The sequence below is a fragment of the Podarcis liolepis genome (genome assembly GCF_965112155.1).
Source record: "Podarcis liolepis genome assembly, chromosome: 2".
NCBI lineage: Eukaryota > Metazoa > Chordata > Lepidosauria > Squamata > Lacertidae > Podarcis > Podarcis liolepis.
The window spans coordinates 107,974,514-107,986,442 of NC_139555.1; the positions used below are offsets into that span (position 1 = coordinate 107,974,514).

Sequence of the window (11,929 nt, forward strand, 5' to 3'; positions counted from 1 at the left end):
GGACGGCTCCCAACAAAATATGAAAAATAATGCCTGGCAAAAGCGGAGAGCCAATGCCGAATGACTTCTGCGACCATACAAGCGCAAGCAGACTTTGCTGAGCAAAGGCCAGGCCTCTCTCGAAACAACGCGATCCCCGAGCCGCCTTTTACTACGCGCGCGCCGGTGCCTCCTCTTGGTTTTCTTGGTTTTTTTTTTTTGTTCCTCCTCTTCCTCCTGCCGCGTACGGCGGAAATGACTCTAGGGCCCAGCCGGGGGACCGCTTAACGTGACGGACTCCTGAGCGGAAGTAGGAAGTGGCGGGGCCGGAAGTCGGCTGAGGGAGAGGCTGCTGCACCTGCAGGAGGAGGAGGAGGAGGTGGAGGAGGAAGGGAAAGAACGAAAGAGGGAGAGGAGCTGCGGCGCGTCCGAACAGCTGCCGGCAGGTTTCTCCCGAGGCTGCGAAAGCTCCGGGCGAGGTTTGGCTTCGGGCCCCTACGAATCCCCGTCCCCCCTGCAACTGGCGCCACGGCGGACAGGGCCGCAGGCAACCGCACCATGGCGGAGTCCACGACCGCCATGGGAGCCTCTTCGACGGTCACCGAGACGGAGGTGACGGAGCCGGTGAGGACGGGGAGCCGAGGGAGCGGCCGGGCCGGGGCGAAGGGGGGTGGGGAGCGGGCGGGCCGGGAGGGGGGCTGCGTTCGGCGCCATGGCAACCGCGGTGATGGAGGTGGGGGGGAGGAGGAGGAGCAGCGCCCCCGGTGTCTGGGTCCGGGTCCCCCTCGGTTGCCGTAGCAACCGCGAATGCCTCTGGAAGGGGGGTGAGGCAGATTCACGGAGGGAGTCAGGTGCATCTGTGGGCGTTTGTCATAGCCAGAGGTGGGATGCTCCTTTGAGCGCGCGAGGGTGGGGCATCCAAAGGCATTGCGCTTTCCTTTCATCGTTTTCTCTTGTTGACCATGCAACAGGGCTCTTTTATATATATATAGGGATCCGCACCCTGCGCTTATTTCATCCTGCACCAAGGAGCTCCCTGCACCCATTTTATCCTCATAGCCAGCCCTGTCAAGTCAAGTACGGCTGGGAGGCCCAAGGTCACACCATGAGCTTTGGTCAGAGTGGGGATTTGAGCCCACATGCTCTTAGTTTTAACGCTTGTAAACTACTGCACCATGCCAACTCTCCTGTGCAAAAAGGATGGCTGCCGCTGCTGCAGGTTTGTGTGAGTCAGCCAGCCTGCTTTTTGCAGAAGTGAAGCCTTTGGCAGCTGTCGTGATGGCTGTGTCTTCCACTGTAATGCATTTGAATACCAGTTGCTGGGTGTCAGAGTCAAGGTTTTGTGAGCTGGAGAGAGAGCCTGCACAACTTAACCCAGTATTGCATGCTTGTTTTTCATGATGGGCCACATAGAAAAGAATAGATTGCTAAACCACTCAGGTCTCCGGGTCCGCCACCATTATCAGTTGTTTTCTCATTCCCATCTGCCTTGCTTGGCCCATCTCCTGTGCATTTGCAATGGCAGCAGTATCCAAATATATTCAGTGCACTTAATAAGCAAAGTGATTTAGGCTGCAAAGGCAACAGCAAATGGATAAGCGGAAGGCGCTTAAGTGGATAAGGGGGGACAGGCTGTAGCTCAGTGGTAGAGCATCTGCTTTGCATGCAGAAGGTCGCAGATTCAATCCCTGGCATGTCTAGATAGGACTGGAGTAATAACCCTGTCTGAAGCCCCAGAGAGCTGCTGCCAGTCAGTGCAGATGATATTGAGCTGGATGGACCAGTGGTTTGACTTGTGATAAGGCAGCTCCCTGTGTTCCAGCTACAGTAAGAAAGAATCAGAAGTGCTTTTATAGCTACTTGGTTGTAAGCACTGTGACAGCTTGGTTCAGAGGAAGGCAGCATGGATAGTTAGCAGTACTGAAAGTCTGGGAGTTGGGAAAGCATGGTAGCATTCTTCCAAGTACCTGAAGGGCTCTCACACAGAAGATGTCAAAGGCTTGTTCTCTGATTTCCCAGGCAGCAGAGCTAGATCTAATGGTTTTGTTACAGATTTTCATTAAACGTTAGGAGAAACAATAGGAGAGCAGTTCAGCAATGGAGCCAATTGTCTTATGTCGTGATGGGTGCTCTCTATCTCAGAAACTAAACAGCTCTGTATATTCTGTATTAAGCAAGGGGTTGGGCTGGACTGCCTGCAAGGTTTGTTCCAGCTTTAATTCTATGGAACAGTTTACAAAAGCTAAGTAGGCCGTAATGCAAAGCCCACTGAATCTGCTGGGTATCAGAGTCACTTTTCACAGATTTTGGAAAACAAACCAGCTGTAGAAGGGAAACTGGCAACCTAAGGAGTGGGAATGAAAGCAAGGAAGATTCAGAGGGATTAAATAAAACACATTTTAAATTTCAGTACAAAACAAGCAGGTTGATAAACAATTGCATGTCCCACTATGTGTAGATCCTGTGTGGCATTGTGGTCTTCCTTCCCATTGTTTCTAAAATATTCCCAACTGCAGAACCAGTTTATGGGTTTGGTACAAGTTATTTTTCCTTCTCACCAGAGCAGAAGTGAGAGCTGCCCATAGGAATCAGTGAAGAAATCCAGGATTTTAGCTTACCTGTGATTAGACGTTTGTGTGTTTCTTTACTTCTTGCTGCCCCTCCAAAAGATGGCAGCAAAGACACAGTACAGTGGATTTGCCAATACTGTAAAAGTAATGGATTCATCCTTTAACACTCCTTAATAAAAGCACTGAACTTAATATACGCACACGATGCAGCATGAGACACAAATTAAGATAGGGAGCATTCCTAACATTTTCAAAATTCAGAATCATGGCTGATTTTGAAAGTAGTTGGGGATTATAAATGGGTTCTGCAGATCTGACTGGCATTTCCTTTACAGCAAAGTGTCAGTGGTTGCCCTTGCCTTTCACTGGTTTCATGGCAAATCTTACTACTGGTCTTCAGCGTGCTGCAAGACTATTGCTTTTGCTACAACGGACTGGCATGGCTGTGCTTTTGAAAATGGTTACATATAAATATACTGAAATGTAATGTGTTGCTTTACAGTACCGTACTGCTGCATGTTAAATTGCTGGCTGGCTGGTGCTTTTTATGGTGGTGCAAAGAAAATGCAAATCTGACCCCTAGAACCTGAGATCATATTACTTATAGCTGCAGTTAAATCTTGGGTTTCTCAATTGATTTCTTTGGGCAGCCTCCCATTTCTGCCCCAGGGGATATTTAAAAATGGCTGGAAACAGGCAGTGAGACACGCCTCTGCAGGCCTTTTTCTTATTTCTGTGGGAAGGCCTGTGACATGAGGATATTGTCATATTGGCTTGATGAGAGGAGGAGCCGCTAAGACTTCAGAATCCTCTGCAATTGTACATGGATTTACTATTGGCAGATGCCAAGAGTTCCTAGGCAGACATGCTGATGTGGAAAGTGTTCCTGGAGGACTCAAGTTTTTGACAATCAGGTACTCGTGTATTGAATGGGGGAATCGGTATACCATTTTCTGTTACGCATGAGACGATCTTCTCCCTGTTTCTCACCATTACGTTCACAGGAGAATCGCAGCCTCACCATCAAACTGAGGAAACGGAAACCGGCCAAGAAAGTGGAATGGTCAAGTGACACGGTGGACAATGAGCACTTGGGACGCAGATCTTCCAAATGTGAGCCACGCTTCCACCTGTCTCGGCTACTTTGAGAGACCGACTCCTCACTATACAGTGGTACCTCGAGTTACAAACGCCTCAGGTTACAAACGCTTCAGGTTATGAACTCCGCTAACCTGGAAGAGTTACCTCGAGTTGAGAACTTTGCCCCAGGATGAGAACAGAAATCGTGGCAGTGGCAGCACACCTCTAGTTAAGAACAGGTTAAGAATGGACCTCCGGAACGAATTAAGTTCGTAACTAGAGGTACCACTGTATTCTCATTGTATCCCCAGAGGGCCCCCCCCCCCATGAACCCATCTCCCTGGTTCTGTGGTGAGATCATGGAGTCTGCTAGCCAAGTGTCTGTCATGCTGCCTTTTGTTCCCGGCATTCACCAGCACTTGTCCCCCAGCTGCCATCGTTTCTTATGTCCTTTGGTGTGCACAGCAGTACAGTGTGGCATGTAAACTTAGTAACCTGGAACAGCCGGGAAGCTGGGTGCCCAATGCTCCCAATCCAATAGGCTCAGCAAGCCAGATGTCGTCTGTGGATCACCTGTTGAGGAGTCATAGCTTTAGGGATGTACAGTGGTACCTTGGGTTACATACGCTTCAAGTTACAGACTCCGCTAACCCAAAAATATTACCTCACGTTAAGAACTTTGCTTCAGGATGAGAACAGAAATCGTGCTCTGGCGGCATGACGGCAGCTGGAGGCCCCATTAGCTAAAGTGGTGCTTCAGGTTAAGAACAGTTTCAGGTTAAGAACACACCTCCGGAACGAATTAAGTACAGTGGTGCCTCGCAAGACGAAATTAATCCGTTCTGCAAGTCTCTTCGTCTTGCGTTTTTTCCGTCTTGCGAAGCACGGCTATTAGCAGCTCTTAGCGGCTTTAAGAAAAAGGAAACAAACTCGCAAGAACTCACAAGACTTTTTGTCTTGTGAAGCAAGCCCATAGGGAAATTTGTCTTGCGGAACGACTCAAAAAACGGAAAACTCTTTTGTCTTGCGCGTTTTTCGTCTTGCGAGGCATTCGTCTTGCGAAGTGCCACTGTATTTGGCTAGTTAGCCACCATTTTATTATTGTTGTTCCATTTTTATTCTGTACTTTCCTAAAGCATCTAGGACAGTGGATATGGTTCCTCTCTTCTCCCCGTTCCTTCTAAAACCTGGCCATACCCATTTAATTCTTTTATCCTTACAAACAACTTTGTGAGGTAGGTTAGTCTGAGAGTCGGTAATTGGCCTGAGACAAAGATTCATGGCCAAGTTTTGATCTGAGCCCAGATTTCCTCGGTCCCAGTCCATCACTCTCAGCTTCGCTATTAGCTCTCAACTTTATAGCAATTGTGGTAGTAGAAATGCTTGGGGGGGGGGTTATTTGTCTGCTGGTGTTTGGGAGCAGTTTTGCACAGGGATGACCAGCTGGTGGTTCTAGGCAAGATCTGAGGCTGGGGCAACTTTATTCCCTCCCTCACTTTATTCTAGCTCTCTTTCCACCCCATATCCACTGGCAGCTCTCCCTAATTTTAATCAAGGTGTATAAAGGTTTTCTCACTGGAAAAGGGAAGCAAAAGCTTTTGTTTCTTAAGAAGCAAAATGTTCCATATTTCAATGCACTGACACGTATATGCATCAATGTTTGTATTTGCTGCCAAGTCTGCGAAGCCCTTTCTGCTAGATGCACCAGGTCTACTATAGCACCTGTCTACTCATGAGGGGCTGCTTTTGATTGGCAAGGCACTCTTCTGGCCTGACACTACTGTCTGGAGGGCTACATGGACCATGAAAAGAGCACAGTTCGTCATCCCTGGTCTAGTGTATTGGAATGGCAGTATCGGTTGTGATTTATGTGTGAGGAGGCCTGTAGACTAGTGCAGATGAGATTTCCCTGGTATGTTTACTTGCGGGTAAACACCTGTGTGATTTTGTATCCCGGCCCAGCCACAATAATCTCATCCCACATTAGCCAGCATCCCCTGAAAATGGCTGATTGCCGTCTTCTAATAATATGCTTATTGAATATGAGTCAGCAATAGGCTCGTGGGTGGCCACTTTGAGAACAGGATGCCTGCCGGGCTAGAGGGGCCTTTGTTCCATAGGAGCAGGGCTCCTCTTACCTTCCCATGACAGAGCTTGGATTAGAAGTGATAGGCATTGGAGACCAAAGGCTGCTTACGCCATGCCGGACAGAGATGTTCCTGCTGTGGTTGGCACCCAGCTGCCAGCAGGAATCCCAGAGGCTCAGCGCTTCTACAGTGGTACCTCTGGTTATGTACTTAATTCGTTCCGGAGGTCCGTTCTTAACCTGAAGCACCACTTTAGCTAATGGGGCCTCCTGCTGCTGCTGCGCCGCCAGAGCACGATTTCTATTCTCATCCTGAAGCAAAGTTCTTAACCCGAGGTACTATTTCTGGGTTAGCGGAGTCTGTAGCCTGAAGCGTATGTAACCCGAGGTACCACTGTATCTAGATGCTTGAAGGGAGCACGTCAAGTGATAGCTGCAAAGGGATAAGGGGAAGAATTGCTACCTTAGCAGTGCCTGGATTGATTGGAACAGAGCGCGGTGGCAGGAGGAGGTCACGGAGAATAAAACTGCATCGCAGTACCTGCGAGATTTTCCAGGGCACAAGCTGTCTGCAGTCATTAGGTGCAAACATTATACACATGCATGAAACGACAATATAATGAAGTGTTAGAGGGAAGGAACCAGCATATAGACTGAGACGTGAGGGGTAATACAGACAGGAGGAGAAAAGGTGTGTTTGTGTGTGTGTGGTGCTGGGCATTTGTTCTTGATCTTGCCATTCTTATGCTTGAATGTCAGTTGTGGGCCGAATCCAGTGCTCTCCTTTGCACGGATGTAAAGGATGCGCCACTTTGATCCAGTTTCAGTCAACAGAATGGGGTTGGAGGCCATTTTTGCTGGTTCCTCCTCTTTCCTCATCCCCTCTCTAGTGCCCCCCCAGAACAGAATGGTTTGGGGATCCTTCAGCACAGCATGGGAGGTTGCTGAAGGCAGCAGAAGGGGGGGGATCACTAACAATGGCCTCCCTTCCCATTCACCTGACGGGAGCCTCCGCTGGGTCAGAGAGTCTTCCGTCACTGCAAGGAATGTTGCTGGGCACTGCTTAACAGGTTTTATAAGGAAGAGGTGAAGGTGGAGGTAGAAAGCTTTAAGGCTGCTTGACTCAGCTATAGCCTTCCTTCCTGGGGGGATACCTCCGGCTGCAGTAGGCCTTATTCTAGGAGAGAATCCTTCCTTCCTTCCTCTGTCTTCACATGCGAGGAGTGGAGAAGCCTGACAGTAGGTTTTCTCATCCTTTTGGCCTCTGCTTCTGTGCCTGTCCACTGGCTCCCTGGCCACACCTGAAGGAGAGAGAGTTGAATTGCTCACTCTGACAACGCAGGTTCAACACCTGCAGCCGACATTGCGCAGAAGATAAATCTTCTGAGGCTGTCTGAAAGATGTCCACGTGGGTGAATTACTGGTAGATGAGAGGGTTTGCTCCTTTGCTCCCAAAGGATATTGATCACTAGCAGGCTGTTGTCTGATTCTCTCTCCCTTCTCCCTCTGCCCCTCTTTTCCTTCCCTCCTTGTGCCTTTCCCTTTACGCTCTTCTCCCTAATGCTCTGCTACCCTGTAATTGCTGTTTCCTCTCTTCCGTCATGATGCACCTCTTCTTTTTCCTCTCCTCCTACATATTCTCCTTATCCCTGTTTTCCCTCCTGCTTAATGTTTCTCCTCCATCCCATTTTCCCACCCTGTCTCTTCTTAAACCCCATCCTTCTTTCCACATCATGATGCTCCACACACTGGATGATGACCCATATTCTTAAACCTTCCCTCCCTCCCTCCCTCCCTCCCTCCCTCTCTCTCCCATCTTCCTTACCTTGACGTCTCTCGCCATCTTGCTTCTGAACGCTCTCTGTCCCGACACAGGCTGCTGCATCTACGAGAAGCCACGGGCGTTTGGCGAGAGCTCCACAGAGAGCGAAGACGAGGACGACGAAGGTTGCGGCAACGCCCACTGCATCCGGGGCCACAAGAAAGGCCAGCACGGGAAGGGGCGGGGCAAAGCGGGAGACCCCTGCCCGTCAGAGAGCAGCCCCCAGAAGTCGGAGCCACCTGACCAGAACCACGCCGGGGCGATGCAGCACTGAACCCCTCCCTGCCACGGGGCGGGGGAGGGCAGCCCCAGCTTCCGCCCCAAACAGGGACTGACGCTGCCCCAACTCAGGGGCAAGGGGGAGGGAGGGGAGGGCCCGCACAATCAGCTACCCGTCCGTCTTGTGCCGGCGCTGGTGCTGCCTCGGTCCCAGGGCGAGGGGAGGGGGAGGGAGGAGAGGGGAGGGCACGTGCATCCAGCTCTCCACCTGCCTTGTGCCAGAGCTGCTACTGTTGTCTATCTGTCCATCCGTGGCTGGTGAGTCCGTCTGGTGACACCCATCCTCACTCCACCCAACGTGGAATGTAGAAAGAGAGAGAGAGCCCGCTGGGTTTCTTGGCTGAATTTCTGCCCCCCATGCTTCTTCATTAAATATTTGCATCAGTGATAAACAAGGTGGGAAACGGGTGCTGCTTCAGAAAAGGGCAGCAATGGAGCTGTGCCCGAGCTCCTGTCGGACATGCATGCCCTCTCGCTCCCTGTTCCCGGCTTTGAGTGCCCCTCCGTTTTCTGCCTGTAAACCTCCTCCCCTTGTCCTTCCCCAGTAATTTCCTTCCCTAATCAGCCCAGTTCTAGCCCTCAATGAAGTTCATTCTCTCTCACTCTCACCCTGCCCTCTCTGATCCCTGATTGTCCCACCCCCACTTCTCCTCTCCCCACCGCTGCAGGGCCACTGCTTCTGACACACGGCTGCCTCGAGGGTGCAGCTATGGGGTTTTCCCACCGTCCTAAACTTTTCCAGGAGCCCTTGGTTCCTCCTCCGCACTGCTACAACAACTGTGATTGGTTGTCTTCAGTTGTGTCTTTCTAAGAGGGTACCCTTCCCTTCCACGGTTCCTTTATTTAAAAAAAACCAAAACAAAACCCAACAATGCTTGTTTTTCATTATGTTATGGAAGGCTGCGATATATTTTCTTTTAAGTGGGGCTGGGGAGAAAAGGAAGGAAATCAGGGTGGGTGCACCTAACTCGTGAGGTGGTGGGTGGGGGTTCAGAAACTGGTGCTGGAGTTGGGGAAGAGGCGTTGTGGATGTGGAAGGCGGCTGAGAATTATGTGCTGTGGTAGGACTCTGGCATCTGCCCAGGGTGCAGGGTTGGTCCTCATTTGGAGAAGGTCCACGATCGAATAAAACAGATCCTGATCAGCTTTCACGGTGAAGAGGAACGTCAGCAGAAGGTGGACTTCATGACCTTGCGTGAAGAATACCAGCCTTCTGTTGACTTTCCATGCTCTGGCTGCAGAATCATACTGAACAAGCTCCCCCCTCCCCTCCTGAAATCTTGCATGACCGCAAAGGGATCGTGGCATTGCAATGTGGGACAGGGGCACCTTCCCTTGCATGACTCACAGATCACTCTGTCACTCTCCCTGCCCGTGGTTTCAGGAAAAAAGTCCTGGGCTGAATTTTTCAGTTCTCTGTTTTGTACAGCCTCGAACCCTCTCTGGCCCCTGTGTGCCAATGTCGGCTTGCTTCTAATTACGGTAAACGCCGCACTACCCCAGAGAACCACATGGCAAATCGTTTCCCACAAGGTTTCGAGCAAGTTAGGGGACCTCTGCCTGGTTTGGAGAAATCAGCAGCACTTCTCCAGCTTCCGATGGCTGAGGCATAGGCCTGTCTGAATTAAAACAGGCACACGTCGCACTCTGATCTGAAAAGATTCTCTATCAGGGAGTGAACGCAAGTGGTGCACGGTTGCTCTCAAAGCTTACCCCCTCCATTTCTGCATCAGTCACTCTTTTGAGCAAGAACACATTGCAGAGCAGGAGATGGGAGGTGCAATGGGCTGCTGCTGCTGCCGCCGCCTCCTCTCTCAGCAAGTGCTTTGGGTTCAGGGAAGCCTCTTGATGAATTTCTTTTGTGCAGCACGCTTTCATTCCCGTCACATGGTGTTCAGATTGCCTGATGGGTAAAGTGGGCCTGACCATCCTCTTTTGTGATAGCCTTCCATAGCAGGCACAATTTGGCCCAAATCAAGGGAAAGTCAGGGGTGTGGGGCTTGAGGATTTCATCACCTGGGGTCCTACGTTCCTCCAATAAGTTGAACACAGTTTTGGAGCAACTACGCTAGGGTAAGCCACAGATTTCTGTACACAGGCAGGGTGAGGAACTTCATAGGCGAGTCATGACTCTGGTGTTATTATTGGCCTGTCTTGTTTGGATGAAGGAAATGTGACCTGTTTAGCTGGTCCATTTTGGGCACTTCCTCTGTTGGCCTTGGAAGTGCCTATTGGCCACAAGGCGGGAGGCTGAGCAAGTGGGACCGCTGAGCTTGTAGCCGCACGTAGTTGCTCTACGAATAATAAGCATCCCCATTTACCGGCAAAAAAAGAAAAGAGGGGGCCAAAATGCTCCTTAGCGAAGCTGCTTTCTCTCCTGCCTTGCCCTAGGAGGAAAATGCCACACCTTAAGAAGGTGCCTCCGGAGTTTTAAGATAGAAATGCCTGCAGGTTTGTACAGAAATCTTTGCTTCCTTGGTCACTCCAGTAGCCCTAAGTCCTGTGCTGCTCAACCGGCTTATAAGATACGCACCCATCTCAAATGTATTGCAACCCCAAATGCCAAATTTTGTCAAGCTCATTACAAATGGCATACATTACGCAAGTGTTGTGATTATTTGATACACCAATTAAATTCTGGTTCGTTTAAACACAGTTGCCGTTTAGCAGATGCGCTGAGGGATGAGTCGAGACCTTGCTGCCTCCAGCATGCTGGGGTGTGTGTTCCTAGCACGGTAACAAGCAATGGGCCATATGGACAACTGGCAGACAGGGTGACGAGAGGAAACTGAATGATATCCTTCAGCCTAGCCATTTGTAATTCCTCTTACCCAGCCTCTCCAGCCTCAGCAGACAGTGTGTTCACTTTTAAAGCTTATTTCTGCAACACTGAGGACTGGGAACATGCTTTTATTTTATTTTTAAAAATTAAAACTAGATCTCACGTATCTGAGAGGTGCCTTTTCATTTTGCAAGCTGCATTATATAAATTCACAGTGAAACAGAGGCAGCCTGAGTTATGGTTTGAAGGCATATGCTGTAACAGTTCTGGTGTTGTTGTTTTCTGCACGGAAAACCCAATTTATTTAATCTGAACCACTTGTATGGTTCACAGTGCTGGGAACAATATGTGTGCTCTCTTGAGTTCCACAGAAGAAATGCGCTCAAGGAATAAAACTTCAAATCACGAATAAGGCAATGCTGTTAAATGAACTGACCACTAGAGGGCAGGTAATGGTGTTTAAAGTACCTGCTTCTGTTTTATTAGGCCATTCTAACCCTTTAGCTTCCTTCAGTGGTAGTTTGTTAAAACAAGAACCTGAGAAGAACCATGCTGGATCAGGCCCAATGGTCCGTCAAGTCCAGCCTCCTTTACCCAAAGTGGCAGGGGAAGCCCACAAGCAAGGTCTGAGCAAAAGGGAATTCTGCAGTTTCCAGCTATATGCCTCCAACCATGTCTGGGTAGCAGCCAACTTGTCACATGGGTCTAAAACACACTTTTCCTAAGGCGATACAAGAGTTCCTCATGGGATATATATGAGACCTTCCTAGTCTTTCTTGCTGCATTTGATTTAGAAGGGACAACAGTGCGCCCACCCACAAACATAAAAGCTGTAGCTCCGTAAAAGAGCTCAGATCTTGCATGAGGAAAGACCTAGGCTTGCGATTAAAAGATCTGAAGGGGCAGGGCTGGTAAAGATGCGATATGGATTTGTTCTTGCCCACCATAATAAAGCGGTTTGAGATCTTTACACTAAAGCAATTGCAGAAGGCTTTTGGGGAAAAGGTCTTGAAGGACACCCTTTTATTCCCCGGTCTGGGGGTGGGTGGTTTATGAACAGATCGGTGCATATCCTGCACTTTGGCTGGGGGACCCTAGAAATTCTACACCAAATGTGGCTGGTTCTCATTTTTTGCATCATTTATTCTGCAGTTACCATTTTGCATAAACACTTGGCTAGTCATATTTCAAATAGCGCCTCTGGTTTCTGACAGGCACACCCAATTCCAAGTATGTCATAAGGGCTAGAAACGTGGTTTAAAATTAGGGTTGTTTCTAAGGAATGCCCTGCTTCCACACCATTTTTTCCCCAGCAGCTGTACAAACCAGGA

At 49.6% G+C, this 11,929-nt stretch overlaps 1 protein-coding gene across 1 annotated transcript; it reads left to right on the forward strand.

The window, feature by feature from the left end:
* The first annotated feature begins 290 nt into the window (after window positions 1-290).
* PPP1R11 (protein phosphatase 1 regulatory inhibitor subunit 11) lies at window positions 291-10,764 on the forward strand. Its single transcript, XM_083493614.1, has 3 exons — window positions 291-603; window positions 3,554-3,662; window positions 7,591-10,764. The coding sequence occupies exons 1-3, from the start codon at window positions 538-540 to the stop codon at window positions 7,809-7,811; spliced, it is 396 nt and encodes a 131-aa protein (XP_083349740.1). The 5' UTR covers window positions 291-537; the 3' UTR covers window positions 7,812-10,764.
* The last annotated feature ends 1,165 nt before the right edge of the window (window positions 10,765-11,929 follow it).